Source organism: Mustela nigripes, chromosome 13 (genome assembly GCF_022355385.1).
Source record: "Mustela nigripes isolate SB6536 chromosome 13, MUSNIG.SB6536, whole genome shotgun sequence".
NCBI lineage: Eukaryota > Metazoa > Chordata > Mammalia > Carnivora > Mustelidae > Mustela > Mustela nigripes.
Genome location: NC_081569.1, coordinates 130,678,916 through 130,696,343, shown reverse-complemented (window position 1 = coordinate 130,696,343; position 17,428 = coordinate 130,678,916). Strand labels below are relative to the sequence as shown.

At 53.7% G+C, this 17,428-nt stretch overlaps 1 protein-coding gene across 1 annotated transcript in view; it reads right to left on the bottom strand.

Moving 5' to 3' along the window:
- LTBP2 (latent transforming growth factor beta binding protein 2) overlaps positions 1 to 17,428 on the bottom strand; it is a 100,702-nt gene that overhangs the window by 39,415 nt on the left and 43,859 nt on the right. Inside the window, exons 4-8 of the mRNA XM_059373746.1 lie at positions 13,267 to 13,457; positions 11,072 to 11,242; positions 10,321 to 10,527; positions 9,242 to 9,519; positions 8,078 to 8,180 (exon numbers count right to left, since the gene is read on the bottom strand). Coding sequence (XP_059229729.1) covers positions 8,078 to 8,180; positions 9,242 to 9,519; positions 10,321 to 10,527; positions 11,072 to 11,242; positions 13,267 to 13,457 — 950 coding nt within the window. The remainder of the gene's footprint in view (positions 1 to 8,077; positions 8,181 to 9,241; positions 9,520 to 10,320; positions 10,528 to 11,071; positions 11,243 to 13,266; positions 13,458 to 17,428) is intronic.

Genomic DNA, 17,428 nt, shown 5'->3' with positions numbered 1-17,428 from the left:
TGTTTGCTTCCCACACAACCATCCTGCAAGGCCGGGATCATTATCCGCATTGTCCAGACTAGGAAAGTGAAGCTCAGAGGGGGCCCAGTAGGGGGTGGAACCCCAGCCTCTGGCAGCAGAGGCCACATCCCTTGCCTGTCGCTCTGCTGAAGGCAGGTGAGAGAGAAGGGGCCGGAGGCCAGGGCAGCACCATGATGGCAGGAGGGAAACAGGAATAAATTTCAAAGCCACTGTCCTGGATGAAATTCCCATTTTGCCAGCAACCCCTACTGGATCCCAAAGAAGGCCCTCGGACCCTGCTCTGCACCTCCCAGAAGCCACCTGCCAGCTTCTGGGAGACCAAGTGCAGTATCCAATCTGGAAAAGTCAGCTTCAGGCTCATCCGGGGACAGCAGGCTGAAGTCCAGACAGCCATGTGGAAGGAGAACCTTGGCTCGCGTAGAACTCAGCACCCACCCTCCATCCCAGGCATGCTCCTGGCAGCCTCGAGCTGTGTGATTCACAGCAGGTAGCTGGGGGGACCGATGCCACAGCCTTTGCCACCCACGCTCACTAGGTCACCTCCCAAGCCCTCCCAACACGCTCAGGCCTTTCCTCGCCATGGCACTTAAAATGCTGGTCCATCTCCCCTGGGAAAGGGTCAGCTCCATGAAGACAGGAACCTTGTCTTCATCATTGCTACATCTCTAGAGCCCAGCACAGCATGTGGCGCACTATAAGCACTCAATCATCTTTTTTGGTAAGCCCAGTGTGAGACTTGAACTCATGACCCTGAGATCAAGACCTGAGCTGAGATGGAAAGTCAGATGCTCAATGGACTGAGCCACCCAGGTGCCCCTAGCGGCCCACAATTAAACCGGAATGAATAATAAGAGTAAACGCTAAAATAGCACTTACTATGTGCTAGACTCTACTCTAAAGTCCTTACACGAATCAGCTTATTTAATCCTTATAATAGTCCTCGAAGGGACTTACTAATATTTCCCCCACTTTATGGAGGAGCAAACAGAATAACTTTAACCCTGTGCACTGGGAAACCTGCCAGGAGGAGAGGGCCCTAGGGACAATTTAGATGTGAATGGCCCACTGTACCCTCCAAGGGCAAAACTAAAGACCTCTCCACACCCACCATCCTGTCTACTAGGCCTCTTTGCCCCCAGGGGAGTCTGACCTTGGGCTGGGTCAGAAGGCTGCCCTTTTGCCTGCTCCAAGCACTTTATCCATGGGCCAGAAATCCCCTTTGGGCCTGGCATCCCCCAGGCAGACAGCCTTGCCACCCCAGGACTTCCTCAGATCCCTCTCTCCTGGAGAGAGAGGCACAGAGGGGTTAGGAAACATGCCCAAGGTCTCCCAGCTGGTGGGTGGAGCTGGGATTATGAACCTGGGCAGTCTGCCCCCAGAGGATAGATTCTGAACCACTCCTTTCTCTCGTCTCCAAATACATAAATGAAAGAACTCATGCCAAGCCTCAGGAGTTGTCCAGGCAAGAATCCGAGGGTCTGCAGGCTACAGGATACCTGTGCCCATCAGGGAGTAGATTACCCTTTTGGGGAACTTCTCTTCCCTTGTTTTTTTTTTTTTTGTTTTGTTTTGTTTTTTTTTAAGATTTTATTTATTTGTCAGAGAGAGAGAGAATGAGCACAGGCAGGCAGAATGGCAGGCAGATTCAGAGGGAGAAGCAGGCTCCCTGCGGAGCAAGGAGCCTGATGTGGGACTCGATCCCAGGACACCGGGATCATGACCTGAGCCGAGGCAGCTGCTCAAGCAACTGATATCATTGCTTAAACATGAGATCAGGAGAGCAAATGGGAAAAGCAAAAGCAGGGATACCCAGGAGGAGGTCAGGAGATGGGCAGGAGGACTGATGGTCAGAGATGGCCAGAGGACTATTAGAAGCTGCGAAAATGCCCCACAAGGTCTACCACTGGAGTGCCAAGCAGAAAGAATGAAGACAATGGGGCAGAACCCGCACCACCCCTCACGGCCCCTGCGCTGACACAAGGAGGACATGGGGGTTGGGAAGAAGACAGAAGTGGATCTAGGAGTGGCTGAAGCTATGTTTCCCATGGGTGCTTCGAAGAGACACGTGGAGAGCTGCCAGCGACCTTGCAGTTGGGCCTCTCAGGCCTGAGAAAGGCCGAGCAGTGGCCGAGGGGTCAGCTGGGATCACCCCCAACTCCAAGGAGTCTGAGCATCACAGAATGCCCGCGAAGCCTGTGGGGCAGACGTGTGCACCTTTCCTGGTACAGAAACATGGCCACGTGGGCCAGAACCTCAGGTTCTCTGGTCCCTGACCCCAGCCCTGTCCCCTTACTGCTGCACCCAGACTAGCTCACACACCGGGGAAGGAAGTGGAGGGGCCCCTGGCTGTGGCCTGAGCCTGCCCTGTGGACTCTCCCCGTTGTCTGCCGGGACTCCCAAGGAGGCCTCATCCAGGACAAACTAATTCCTGGAGACAGTTTTGGCCCTGACTCTACAAGAGAGTTCGGGGAAGAAATGGTGGAGACATATGTCTGGCCACGGGGCTGTTTACAAGCCATGCTGATCTCAGCCTGTGATGACAGATGGCCCCAGCAGGGAGCTCTGGAGGGTACCCTGCCACACATCTCTCTGCCAGAAGACAGACAGACAGACAGACAGAAACACACACAACCCGGATGAGACTAAGCTCAATGCACCGGGGCACGTGAGCGGACTGGAGCTGAACCTAGATGTGTAAACCTCTGGGGAGGGGGGCCAGTAAGCAGCAAAAAACCTTCTAGCCCCCCTCCCCCCCCCCAGAGCAGTGGAAGGAGTGTGGGTTCTGGGGCAGCCAGACCCCATCGCATTCCTGGCTCCGCTCTACTTGTGTGACCCAAAGCGCGTTTCTTAACCTCTGTCAGTCTTAACTTTTTCCTCGGTGGAAGTGGGGACAGAAACTCAGTTTCACGGGTTGTGAAGGTCAACTTCACTGAGAAATAATCAAGGTCAGACTGAAGCTAGCCCCATGCCTGGGGGTCCCTGTAGATGCTCCCTAAGACTTACTTCCTGCTTCTTGCTTCCCTTCCCTTCATTTCCCGTTCCTTCCTTCCTTCCTTCCTCTCACACTCCTCACTCCTTCCTTCCAGCAACACAGTTTCAAGGCTAGCAGGCAGGCTGCTGCCCCTCACTGGCTAGAGACACTTGGGCAAGTTACTTAACCTCTCTGTTTCCTTATCAGTAAAAGGTAGGTGACAATTCCTTCCTGGGGGCTACCGTGAACAGTAAAAAAGCCTGCAAAACTCTGAGCACGATCCTTGTCGCATATTGGTGATTATTATAAGGTTCATGATTCCAGATTTTCCTGCTTGGTAAAGTCCTAATGGATCCCCCCACCCCCTGCCCCTAATCCCTTGCCAACCCAGGATTGTGGAAATCCCACCCAAAGTTGACTGCTTCCCTGGGGGCAGCATGAGAGCCAAAGTGAGTGTCTTGGTCACCACAAGCAGTCAGGTGGAGAGGGGTCTGGTCAGACCCTTGGCTCAGACAGGTATCACTCCAGACAACCCCTCCGCAGCCCTCCATGGACCTCTCCGGGCCAAACATGCCACGTGTTGGTGACCCCCGTCCTGGGTAAGGAGGGCACTGACTTGAGCTGAGGCACAATTCCCTGGAGGCCTCAAGTCCCTTGGAAGAAGCTCTCAGAACATCCCTGAGCCAAAGAGACACTACTTTTCTTCAGCCCAACAATTGTAAATCTGAAAAATCCCATCTCTTGAGGGCAGGAGACTGGCGTCTTAGCCAGAGTCCTGGAGAACAGGAGCCCCACCCCAGCACAGCTGTTCCCTAAGCCGGGGTCCTCTAGCGGAGAAGATTCCCCAAGCCAAGTGGGCAAGCAACAGCTTCGGAGACAGAGCTCAGGCCAGTTAGAGGCCGGGGTCTCAGATCACGTAGACACAACTTCTTCACCCCAAGATGAAGACGGTCACACCCAACCCCCCAGAGACGTGGTGAGGACGCAGTGGAACGAGGAAGCACTTAGCATGGTGCCTGGCACACGGCTGCTAACAGCGATGGTGAAGAAAACAGTGTCGCTGCTGGGACTTGCCCCATGCTCCCCGCTCCAAATCTTGTCGGCTGCCTGCATCTCCTCACACGCACCCCCTGGGCAGGGGCTGGCCTCACAGGAAACGGTCCTGTGGGCAAGGGCACTGGCAAAACCAAGGCAAACCAAAGCTTGCTTTCTACTGAGGGTTTCCAGCACATTTTCAGACACATACATATGAACCTCCATTCCCTCAAAAATCAATATCCTTTCCAGCTCCTTCTACAAACCATTCTCAGCAGGCATCCTCGCCCTGGTGGGGAGCAAAGTCCTTCTGGGGTTTTGATAAGCTGCGGTCTTTAAGTAAGCTCCTTGTGCTCAGTTTCGAGTTGAGTTCTGCTCACCAGAAACACCCTCACATTAGCTTTAGTCTTCCAGAACCACACGGAACAAGCCTACTGGCTCCGCCCTGGTACAATTCGTCCAGCACATCTGTGAACTCTCAGGTCTGAGCTGCAGGTTGCTGCCTGCCTGTAGCCAAGCCCCATCTTCTTGAGGGATGTTGTCCTTCATGCACATGTAGTTCATGAAACACGACCCCGGGCGGCCCCCTCCTGGCTGTGAACTGTGTGTCTGAGGTCCTGGTGTTTGTTGTCTTTGGGTAGGCTCAAGTCTCCCCAGTCAGCTGAAAGTGAGACACACTGATTTGAAGCTTTGCTCCCCTGCCCTGCTGTGTGACCTTGGACAAGTTGCTCAGTCCTCTCTGAGGTTCATCTTCTTCATTTGTCAAGTGGGGATAAAGACGCTTAGCTTGCACATGGTTGTGATAATTTCATGGGATCGGGCTGGTGGGGAGCCGTCATAGTGCGGAAGTTCAGCAAGAGGTGGCCATTGTTGTTTTTAAGAGGGAAAGATGCAGAGCTCCTTGAAAGGGCGGAGCAAGAGAAGCAGCAGTCCCTGGAGGGAGAGGAAGGGGCTGGGTTTGGAGGTGACCTCATCCCATGCCAGGCAGACGGACAGAAGATCTCGTGGGGAACAGCTGGAGGCCACCACTGCAGGCTGAGAGCAGGGTGCCAGCCCCGCCTGCCCCCGCGAAGGGGCCCGGGGGTTGACACAGCCTGTGCCAAGCCAGATGGGGCAGCAGCCAACTTTCCAGTCAACCCAGATGTCTGTCTTTCTCAGACAAAAACTCTAAAATGTGGCCTCAATCAAAGTGGCTTTGATTGCTGTGCACTCTTTGGACCCTGACAGAGGCCCTGAAAACTCCTGAGGATCAGGAAGATGGGGCTCAGGCGAGTCCTGGAAGGTCAGCGGCATCCGTGACCCAGAGTGAATGGAGAAAGAAGGGAGGGAATCAGAGGCGGACCTGCCTTGACTTCTTGAGCCATCTCCATAAGAAAGAGAGCACTGGACAATTTTTTTCCAGAAGAAAAGAGATATGTCTGTGCCATGTAAATGAGACTTCAAGGCAGTCCCTTTCTTCATCAGAAATAGCATCGTTCTGCAGGGGCCTTCTTTGATAGTTGGGTCTGGACCCTCAAAAGCAGACTGACTTAGGGTCAAAAAAGTGACTTAGGGGAAGCCATGAAGTCACATAGTTCCCTAGCTGCTGGCTTTATGACTCTCTTCCTTCCCAATTCTGCCAGATGACCTTGTTGGGGATGACAAAGCCCTTTCCTGAAGGACACAGCCTTATTTCATCAGAGGAGACTTAGAGGCTCAGAGGGGCAAAGCCACCAAGCCTGGGAATGTTCTAGAACCCAGAAGTCCTGCCTGCCTTGCCAACCATTCCCAAAGCCACCCCAGCAGCTCACCTTTTCTTCCTCTGACTCTTGCACGGTAGCTTGCTTGTCGTGCCTACTTAGAGATACATCCCCAACCCCCGGCCCTAGGCTCAGGCACAGAGCTAGGTATCTGGCACGTTATCAACACAAACAAGGTTCATGGTGTCTTGACCTTTCTCTATACAATGCCCAGCTGCACTGTAACGTGTTGTAAGTGTTTACATTCCCTGGTCTTTGTGATTTCTTGCTCAGTGTGCTGGAATGTTTGACATTCCAGGGTTTGCACCCTGGTGCCTGGCTTGCTGAGATGTCCTGAACACAGTAGGGGAGGGGGTTGGGGAGTCACTAACTGGGATGGGGTGGAGGTGAGGGCACAGCCTTGGATGTGCTGTACTCCAGGAAGAGTCCCTCACCCTCCTGGTCTTACCTGCATCTGTGATTTCCTTGGGTGGTTAAGCTCTTCCCCTTCTCTTTGGCCTCCTCTAATAATCCTTTAGATCTCATCCCGGATGCCCCCCCCCCCCAATAAGAAGCTTTCCCTGATCCACAAATTTGAGCTAGGATCCACTACCCCACAGCGAATAGATGTGCAGGTTTTCCACTGCACAAAAGCACCACATCTCAGAGAATCGCTGGCATCTCAGATATTTATTTGTAAAGACTGTTTTGAACAAAGGAAGTGGCACCTTCCTCTAATTTGTAAAAAGGTGCTATAGGACCTCTCTGTGTTCCTGGTTCTGCTGTGTTTACACAGCATTTGGCATTTGTCTACTTAGTGCTATCTGTATACGCCCCCCTTGAGGCCCTCCCCACCCCAAGCCCCCAAGCTTGGAGAAAGGAGGCACTACTTCTACCCCAGTCTCCACTGTCCTTCCTGGGCCTGCACACCAGGAGCACTTCAAATGGGTAATTCGTTAATGTAAATATCCGTGGACTGAATGGAATGTGGGATGTGAAAGTCTCAAGGGTGTGCCTAACCAGGAGGAAGAAGGAAAAGAGCGGGGAAAGGAAAGTGGCGGGACAACTCTGGCCTGCAGGGGGAGATGCTGAGCAGTTCAAGGCCCCCTCCTGCACCCCCCCTAGCCCCCCCCAACCGCCCCGCCATTTTCCTTCAAGGAGGGCTACTTTGAAGCAATACCAATCACAGCTTCTGTTTACTGCCCGAATGTTAAGCACATGCCTCATCTATTGGCCACAGCAGCCCCGCAGTCTCCACAACCCTTTCTATGACCATCTCCACCCTACAGACTGGAGACGGCACAGAGCCGAGGTCAGCCGGCAGAACTGGGCCCGGGACCTGCTCCACGTTGGGTGCTCAAGTCTGGAAGCTTACTGCTAGCTTCCAAGGCTTCACCCAAAGCCCCAGCACGCTGCAAAACCGTCCGCGCTTATTTTTAACCACAACCAAGTCTGAAGTTAGGAATAGCCCTGTCCCTCCCACCTTTGGGCGCCAGGCCAGGCCCCCTACAAAGAGCCAACTCACCAAGTCGACTGTTGACAGGAAAAAGTAATCCAAGCCAGGCCCCGGGCCCAGGCCCCAGGAGTGGGGCCAGGAGGGAGAAGACACGCTGAGCGGACAGAAGTCGTACTCAGGCGCAGACCCTCATACCCACCTCCCAACCGTAAGATCAAGACCTAGGAGAACAGCATGAACGGGCATTTTGCTGACTCCCAAATAAATCCTCAGTGCTTGGCACACACAAGGCACCTGGTTAATATTTGCCGAATAAATGAATGAAGGAGCGAATGAATGAATGGATAAACGTAGGCTTTTCCCACCATTCAGAAGAGGGCGGGACACTGGGTTTCCCATATCCCAAGGCAGAGGACCCTCTGGGACAGACCTCCAGCCCTGACTGGGTGAGGAAACAGGAGGTGAGGAGGTGAGGAGGTAGCCTGGAGGCCCCTCCAGGGAGAGGACCGGGGAAGCACTGAGTCACTAAATCCAGACCACTGGGACCCTGAAGCCTGGGCAGGGGGATATGTAGAAGGGGCCCATCATGGGATGAGATCCCTAATTTGAGCAGGAACAACTGGCATGAGAGAAGAACCCCTCCCAGGCAATCAGAGAGAACAGAGAGCCCAGGCTGCACCTGGGCCCGAGCCATCTGAGCTGTCAGGGGTGGTAGCCACCAGCCTGAAGCACCCTCAGAGCACATCTGGAAAGCCTGCCCAGTTTGCCAGCCTGTTCTCCCTGCCTGGCCTCTGAGACCCTGGTGGGAGATGAAGCAGAGCCCAGGCCTTAGGAAAACTTCACCCCAAACCCTGCACTCTGGCACCTAGCACTCACCTGGTCTGGGTGGACATGGGGCACATGAGGTCACCCCCCAGAAAGCTCCCACACTGCCACAGCAGTCCTCTTGGGCAGTCAGCTCCAGCAAGGGGTTGGCACACTGGAAAAGAGGCCATGGACACCTATCACACCCTGTTCCCTTCCCTGCTATGCACAGAGCCATCCCAGGAAAACCCAAGGTGAGAGCTCAATCCCAACGTCCTGCTACAGGGATGCCTCATCCAAGGGAGGAGAGGAGAGAGTCAGGGGGTACCCCGGAAGGAAGCCGAAAACCTGTAGTCCATTCCATCAAACCCTAAATGTGGGGGGCAGGCACACCCAGATAAGGAAAGATCTGCTCCGTGCAGGTCTACAAGCTGTCCCCCTCCATGTCCCCAGCCCACAGAGGGTCCCAAAGGATGGGCTTTCCTCCATCAAACTCCACAGAACTATGGGGTCACCCACGATGCAAGTCTTCCCCATGAACAGGATGTAGGCTCAGGGACACTGCAAACTGAGAGCCGGGGAGGATCTGGGGACTCAGAGTCCTTATCCCTTGGCCACTCGCTACCTCCTCCAGTTCCTTAACCTCAGGAGGGGTTTCTGGAAACACCAATATGCAACTCCAACAAAAGCCATCCGAGGTCTGGCTTAGCCCTTATTTTTAGGTGCCTAGACTCAGAAAAACTCCCCTGATTTCCCATCACTGACTATGGATGGCTCCAGGGGGGGTGGAGTATCTCATCTTTTACCCCCAAGGCTTTAGGGTTTAATCTGCTTTTTCTAATTTCACATCTCTGTGACCCCCAGTCTCAACTGAATACCATACTCTCTCTCGTCTGTTCTAATAGCCCTACTGTCCGTGTGCCGGAAGGCCAAGGCTCTGCTTCAGGACAGGCCAGGGTTTACTGGGGGCAGCGATGCTGGTGCCCTTCTAGAGGGGGACCCTTTTGGGGCCTCTTTGGCATGTCTGGAACTGACAGGTGTCCAGTGGATCCCAGGTGGTAAGGAGGCATCCCCTCGGTCACACAATTTTATGCTCTGCATTTTCCACACGGGGAATAGAAGACTCGGCAGACATTCATTCCGTAAGGATGAGGAGCAGAGAGAAGGGGCAGAGTGAGGGGCAGTCACTGACTATTCTGGAAGCCCAGAGGGCTGAGGTAGAGGATGCATTCTCACCTGTCCATTCACAGAGCTCAGATAGCAGCGGCCCAGCCGTCCCGGAGGCCTGGGTGCTGCTGGGGGCCGTGGCTGGGGGACCTCTCCAGACCGTGCGGGGATGCTGTTGCTGTCCCAGTGGCTGTGGCGGGGGCTGGCGGGGAGCCAGGGCGAGGATCTGGTCTCCACGCTGTTCTCCTCTGGGGCCTCGCCCCGCACCCGAGCCACCTGATGGACCTGCACGGAGGCCTCCGGCGGGTGGTGGATATGCACCTTCACCAAGGAGGGGTTCACGGAGGCTGGGCACAGGGGCTGGGTCAGAGCCGGGCAACAGGGCCCCACCTTCTGAAGAGGGCCCAGCACCCCTGGTTCTCTATGTCTCCCCCAGGTTGTCCCTCCATCTCTCCACTCTATTCAATCCCAGAACAGCTCCCTCGTGAGGACAGGATGGAACTCAGACTCCCTCCCACTGCACCTTCCAAAGAAGGGCCTTCATGCTCAACCTCCAAACTAGTTATCGATTCTACCTCCTGCCACGATCCTGTACCATCCTTGAACTCTGGCCCGATGGACACAGCAGGGCCCCACATTCACCCCGTGGCTCACCCTGGTCCCTGTGTGCAGGATCCCCTTCCCACGCTCTCTGCTTAGTCAAAGGCTAGCTACCCATTAAGGCCAACTGAAGCCCACCTCCTCCTCTCAGCCTTCCGGAGGACAGCTGGGGGGCCCTCCAGCCCCTGACCTCCTAGGGAAGTCTGTATTCTTGGTGCCCTTTCTTTACTTGGCACCTGGGAAATGACATGTTTTCGATGATCGTGTTCTCCTTCCTACCCAGCCCCGCTCTCTCGTCCAGGGCTGAGGCTTCCCTGAAGGCAGGAAACCGCCTTTATACTTTTAAAAAAAAATCTCATCCGTAGCACCCAGTAGGGGGCAAGGACAAAAAAAAAAAATATTGATGAATTGGGAGGAAGGGCGAAGGGAAGTTTAGGAGATGAAATTGCCGCCGGGGGCCAGCGAAGGAGGGAGGTCTGAATGGTGGCTACTTCCCAACGAAGCCGGCACCCCCTGTGACCCAGGGCAGCCCCCAGCCCCACACTCACCCAGCTGGTTGGAGAGAGGCAAAGTGAAGGTGGACTGCCTCAAGGGGCCTTCTTGCAGGACCCCATTGCGGGACCCCCTCTGCAGAGACCCCGTGTCCAACTTTGGAGAGGGCAGGTGGCAGAACTTCCCGGTGGCATTGGTGGGACACCAGCACTCGTCCCGGCCGATGCAGCGGCCTCCGTTCAGGCAGGGGATCTGGCAGAAATCTACAACAGCGATCTCAAGGTGACTGGTGGGTAGAAGAACATAGCAGTGCCCTGCACAGGGCCAGCGAGTGACCACGAGGAAGCAGGGGGAGCAGGAACTCCCATCTGGATGGCCTGAGGAGCCCAGCACACCCTGAAATGTAGGGACTTTCCAGGAGGCTGGGAGTGAGGAAGGGTAGATAATAGCCAGCCCTTGCCTTCCTAAAGGGCCTTTTCATGCAGTCCTGGGACCCCACAATAACCTGGGGGACAGGAGGGTTGGGGCACTGCTAAATCCCTCACTTCTCCATGGAGGAACCATGGATTCAGGTGGGTTAGGGGACTTGCCTAGAGTCACACAGCTAGGCCATCACAGAGCTGGGAGAGGCCTCAACATTCTGTGTGACTGGGGACAACTCACGGAAGCCACAGTGTGAGAGTAGCAGGCTTCCTTTCTGCAGAAGTTCTGGGCTCCTGCCCAAGACTGGGCCTGTCCCTCTGGCCACCCTGTCTACCCACTCCCTCCCCAGGGACTGGGAACCCCCTGAGCGGGGGAGGGACTCACAGATGCGGAAGCCAGACTTGGGGTCATGCCCGTGACCTCCCTGGCTATACAGGGTGGTGGTGTCGCCACGCTCACAGCTGTTGGAACAGTGTCCATGGGCACAGGTCTGCTTGCAGATGGTGGGAGTGAAGACGATCTTGATCTTCTTGATTTTCTCAGTGAGGTTCAGCCCTGCAGAGAGAGGGCTTGGGTCCAGGGGGCAGGGCTGAGAGGCACAGCTGTGACCTCCAGAGGCTGGTTAGAAGGCCCGTGGGGTCAGGGGTGAATCCATCCCAAGGGCATTTGCTAAGTACCTACTGGAAGCAAGGTCTTATGGTGGGGGACAGGGTACCAGCTCGCGAAGGTCATGGTCCAGCATGTATCGAGGGGTGCCAACGTGCAACCACTAAGCTTGTCTTTGTGCACCTTCACTCTTACCCTTCTTGGGGGAGTACTCTTGTAGGCTGACTCTTTAGATATTGCTCTTTTTGTAGGTTACAATGGCTAACTGTTGACTATGTTCCCATATCCAATCTGATATCTATTTTACAGTTAAGGAAACTGAGGCCCAGAGAAGGTTGGGTTGCCCCACATCACACAGCTAGCAAGTGCCGCAGCTGGGCTTAGAACCAGAGGGCAGAAAACTGACCATGGCTGTGACTTGCCAGAGAGGAGATTTCGAAGAGAAAGGGAGGAAGACAGAGCCTACGAGAACGACTAGAGTCCGACTGTGGAGCCCCCCCGTTGCCGGAACAAGGACGGGCACTCTAGTGGGTCGGGAGTGGGAAGCCTTTGAAAGCTTTCAGTGAGAGATCAAAGAGGACGCGCGGGGGGACCGGTGCCCTCCCTGCTGCAGTGGGCAGGGGCACGGGGAGGCAGGGACACCAGCTGGGAGGGCACCGCAGCCACGCAAGCTGCTTCTGTAACCAGGTGGCGGCAGTGGAAATACAAAGGAGGGGTATTCATTCAGTGTGGGGAGCCCCGGGCGGGAAGCCAGAGGGAGAGGGCTTGAGGAGGGAAGTGTGTGTGTGTGCGCACCTGTGCAAGTGTGTGTGAGAATGGTAGCCAGAACCAAGTGTATCTGCTGATGTTCTGGGGGGATGGGTCAGGCTGAAGAGGGAGGACAGAGCTGTGGGGGTTGGACAAGGGATGGTCTAGTGTTCTAGAGGAATCAAGACGCGGGACACTCCCTTTTCAAGATGGCAAGAGAGGAGGTCATGGACTACAGAAAGGAATGAGTACTGACAGGGATAAACCTCGAAAACATGATACTAAGTTACAGCAGACACAAAAGGCCACTTATTGTGCAGGTTCTGCTAGGACACGTCTACAGTAAGCAAATCTCTAGAGACAAAGCAGGTTAATGGGGCCCGGAGTTTGGGGGAGGGGGAAGGAGGCTTTATGGGTACAGGGTTTTTCTGGGGAGTGATGACAATGTTCTAGAATCAGATAGTGATAGCAGTTGCACAAAATCATGAATACACTAAAAATCACTGATGTGTACACTTTAAAAATGGTTAATTTTAGGTGAAATTCACCTCAGCGTTTAACATGGAAAGAAAAGAAAGAAGGTGGGCTCAGGCAAGGGTTTAGGTGAGGGAGTGGTGTGCACCATGGGCAGATGTATAGCAAGGTGAGGATCTCTCCAAGGTGTGGCAGGCGTGTCCATGTTCTGGGGGGAGGGGACGTGGGGGCAGCTTGGAGTCGCTGCTCTGAGGGACGAGAGGAAGGGAGAGAGACAGACAGACAGACAGAGACAGAGAGGGAGCAGGCACAAAGAAAGGACTGCTGGGCAATGACCAGAATGTGCCAATGCATGAACCCACAGGGATGCTCCGTTGTCTCCTCTGGAGAGCCGAGGCCCCGCTGTGGGTGCTAAGGAAGAAACTGCCCAGGCAGGTTCAACCCGAGGGCCTCGGGTTGCAGGAAGGAAGCCGTGAAAGGAGCAGGGTCAGGGAGGTGAGGTTCGTGGCTGGTTGTGAAGGAAGCAAAGGCAGGATGTGTGACAGAGGCAAGGTCCCCCCTCAGCTGGTTTGGGACCCTTGCAGCCTGGCACAAGGCAGGCACTTGGCGACTGCGGGTTGATGGGCCGAGAGGATGAGGGACAGGCGAACTCCGCCCATCCGTGAGAGTGGAGGGGAAGCAAACGTGGGGACAAGACGGCCAGAGATTGAGATGCCCTGCTCCTCTAGGACCCTGAGACAGGGTCACCTTACCCCAGGGGGATGACGGGTGGTCCAGATACGCTGCCTGCTGGGCGCCATCCCTCCGCTCAAGGCCTGGCCCTGCGGGCAGGGCGTTGGAGGCGAGCTGACCGCTGGCTGCGGTGGTTGGGTAAAGCCGGACAGTCCGGGACAAGCCCACGTGCCGCTGGGAGGCCTGGGTCTGGCTGAGCCCACTCAGGGTCCTGTGGAGATAATCGTAGAACAGGGGTTGACTGCCTAGAAGCAGCGTTGCTGGGTCCTCTGTCCCCCTCGGGCCGCCTACCCCCCCCCCCGCCGCCTCCGTACTAGGAGACTGCCCTCTGTGTGGCTGCCTTCTCTCTACCCCTGCACAGTGGCTCAGGGGTGCGGAGGTGCCCTGAGGTAGGGGGAGCGAGGTAAGGCCCACCAGTTGGTTCTGTGAGAATGACTATCGCCTGTGTGGAATAGCCAGCCATTTGCTGGGTTATCCTGGGCAAGTCACAGCTTCTCTGGGCCTCTGGGGCCCGTGACCATAAAAGGAAGGTGTGAGACCCATCCCGTGTGACTCTGACATTCTGAGTGTCTTTGAGACTCTGAGGGACCAACCTCTGCCCCCAAACTGAGTCCTGCCCCCAAGCTGATCCCCTGCCACTTCTTAATTCAACCCTTAACACAAATTACCTGTGGAAATGGTGCCCAACTAATACTCATTCACAGATTGGTCCGGGGGCAGGGCCTGGACTCTCCCACTCATTTCTTTTCATTGTAAAAATAATATAACAATTTTCAAGGAAAAAAACCTCCTTCGTCATCCCCCTGCCCCACGGAGCGAACACTCTGCACGTTTCCATTCAACCTTTGCTCACATACATGTTCGTACCCTATTGTCATCCCGTGTAGACACAGCTTAAACCCTGATTTTTCACTTAACATTAGATCATACTTCATTTAATCCCAGTTTTCACATTTATCATCTCAATTCAGATGAGAGTCTAGCTGAAGACAAATCACAATTTATTCAGACATTTGCCTGTTACATAGATTGTTTTTAATTTTTAACAGCAAACATACTTACGTCCACCTAAGTACAGCTTTTTTTCCTTCTGTGAAAATATTCCTTTAGTAAATGGGGGATTCATTATATTATTTTGTATTTTTGAAAAATACTTAAAATACACATTTAAGGAGGATTATTCTTTTAGAATGAATTCTACAGACTAGAATGATCATATTGAAGGGTATAAGGAAAAGGTTATAAACATTTATGGCTCTAGGTACACAATGGTGCACTGTTTTTTGAAAGGTTGTATCAAAATGTATAAATGTACCACTCAGAGCGCAACCTCGACATCCTAATGTATTAACAAATTTTTTATACATCTCTAGTTGAGTAAGTATAAAATGATAGTTCACTGTTGCCTTTTCTCTCCTTTCTTTATTATTTCTGAGCTGAAATGGTCTTCATGTATCTATTTACCACTTTGGAAACTTTCTTTCTCACATCCTTTGTTATCTTTTTTTTTTTAAGTTTTTATTTACTTGTTTGACAGAGATCACACGTAGGCAGAGAGGCGGGTGGTGGGGGAGGGGAAGCCAGCTTCCTGCTGAGCAGAGAGCCGGAAGCGGGGCTCGATCCCAAGACCCTGAGATCATGACCTGAGCCGAAGGTAGAGGCTTAACCTACTGAGTCACCCAGGCGCCCCCATCCTTTGATATCTTAACTATTTGAACTGTCTCATGAATTTGAAGGTGTTATTCGTGGGCTTATAATCAGGCCACTCTACGAGGTCGCCTCCATGGTCAATATCCTGTCACTTCACAGTGTACCACGGACCACTGTATATGACGGTGTCTGCACTGCAGCGAGTGGGAGCGCATTGTGGACAGTGAAGCTGAGGGAGCAGTTCCTGGCTCAAAGTTAGACAACCAGTAAATCAGGGCCCTGCGATTCCAACCCAGAGCATCCTGACTCCTGTGCCCCCTAACAGAGCCTGCGACAGAAGCTCAGCCTAGGAGTATCCGCTCAGGTCTGGAGGGCGCTCCTTCCCCCAGTAGGTCCCTCCTTCTCCCAGTAGGTCCCAACCCCAGCCTTTCCACTGTATTCTTGCCCAAGTGGGATAGGTGTGGGCCCCTCTCCTTCTGCTGTCTCTACTCCAGCTCTGTTGACCCTGGTGCCTAGGCCAGGAGCAAGCTTCCTCTTATCCTTTCCTGGCAGAAGCCAAATCAGGAGAGATGTCAGTCATGGGTACCCCAGTACTTCCCTAGGCAGTGTTTAGCCCTCCCTGAGGCCCCTTTACTCAGAGCTTGGCTCCCATAGGCTTTTTTTTTTTTTTTTAAGATTTTATTTATTTATTTGACAGAGATGGAGAGAGCACTAGCAGGGGAAGTAGCAGGCAGAGGGAGAGGGAGAAGCAGGCTCCCCGCTGAGCAAGAAGCCTGACATGGGACTTAGTCCCAGGACCCTGGGATCATGACCTGAGCCACCCAGCGGCACCTCCCATAGGCTTTAATGCTGCTCTTCCTTCCAGGGTCACCAGCAGCAAATCCTTACCCTGATAGGCCCCAACCACGCCTCACCCTGCTTCCTGAGTTTGGGGTCTGGAGTGGGAGAGAGGACCGATCAGCCACTTGAGAAGTTCTGGGACCTGTAATGGGCCAGAATTGAGAGCCCAAACCTCAGGCACCTGCTCATTTCCAGGAATAGATCAGCACAACCAGCTGGAGCAGAGAACAAAGTCCTTTCCAGAGCTTCCCAGAGTGTGCCCGAGAGAGGGGGTTTGGGGGGAACTGGTGGGTGGTGGGAGACCCCTCCTGCTGGCACCAGGCTGGGGCCATGGCTCAGCTTAGTGCCAGCATCGCAAACCACCCTAGAAAGATGAAGGGAGTAGCTCATGTTCTGCCCAGTTCTGCACTTTTTGAACTTGGCCAACGAAGATCTCCCCAGTTGGATCAAGATGGAAACTCAAAGGCTTCTTTCTTGGTAGTTTGTTGTCTTTGTGGTCACTGCTGTCACTTGTTTCTCTAACAGAACTCAGTGCTGATGGCCCCAAGATTCCCAAGTTTAAATCCTAAGGCCAGTGGTTAATGTTGCAGGGAAGAAAAAAGCCACCGCCAACAAAGAAACTCCTATGTTCGAACCCTAGTTGTAGATAGGACCTGGCTGTACCGACCCAAGGGAACAGGATTCGGCTAGGCAAATGTCAGTTCGTCCTCTTCTAGCTGGATGGCCTGAGCAAGTCATGAAGCTCCTCTGAGCTTCAGAATCCTGTTAGTAAAAGTGGGAAGAGCGAAGCCACGTCATGGGGCCGGAGAGAGGACTAAGAGCAAGAGCGAGGCCATGTGATTACTTTGCAAATGTAAGTAAATAGTCGTAAGTTGAAAAATATGCCAGAATTTTAAAACCGCATGAATGACAACAAAAGAAGTGCTAGATGCAGTTCAGACAAGCCACTGAAAATTCTTCTTCATCTAAGGGGAATGAAAGATTCCCCAAAACACTTTGTTATACTGTCCAAGCATCCTTGTATGTAAAAGGCCCAGTGCTCAATCTGGTGTCCACACATTTTTAACAACCGGAGCCTCCTGAATCCAATCCACTGTCATCTACAGCTGGGATGGGGATTTGAGGTTAAATGACAGAAATCAAAAGTTCTGCCTTGTCCGAGGGGCTCACAGCCGAGTAAAGGAGGAAGCTCCAGTTCTTTGAGAGTTTCTACCTCTTCTACCAAAATTACCCTGTAAGGCAACCCCCATCTCCCTTCAAAGCTCCAGCTCAGTCCTTAGAGTTGGGTGGGGAGGCCCCCAATGCGAGGAGGGGATCTCTAGCTGGTTGCCTGTGCCATCAGCACCTAGAAGGCCATAGGCAGCTGGGATGGGGTGCACATTGCACTGTGGAGTTTGTAAGCCCCGTAGTCTGGCTTTGTGCTATCTTTGCACTCATTTCCCTTAAGTGATTCACAAGCCTTTAGCAAGAGCCCAGTTGCCTGCACATCCTAGTCTCAGGTCGGCTGGGGGTGGGGGACATCAAGGAAAGGGTGTGGCGCCAAGTTGGGCCCAGGGTGGTCTAAAGAAGCAGTGCCCCCTTAAGGACAAGAGTGGTAACAACAGAAGCAAGCAAGACCTTCATGGAGGAGACTTTCTTGGACCACAGCCCCCCATAGCAGAGGCTCCATCTACTCAGCCTTGGAAGAGCTGC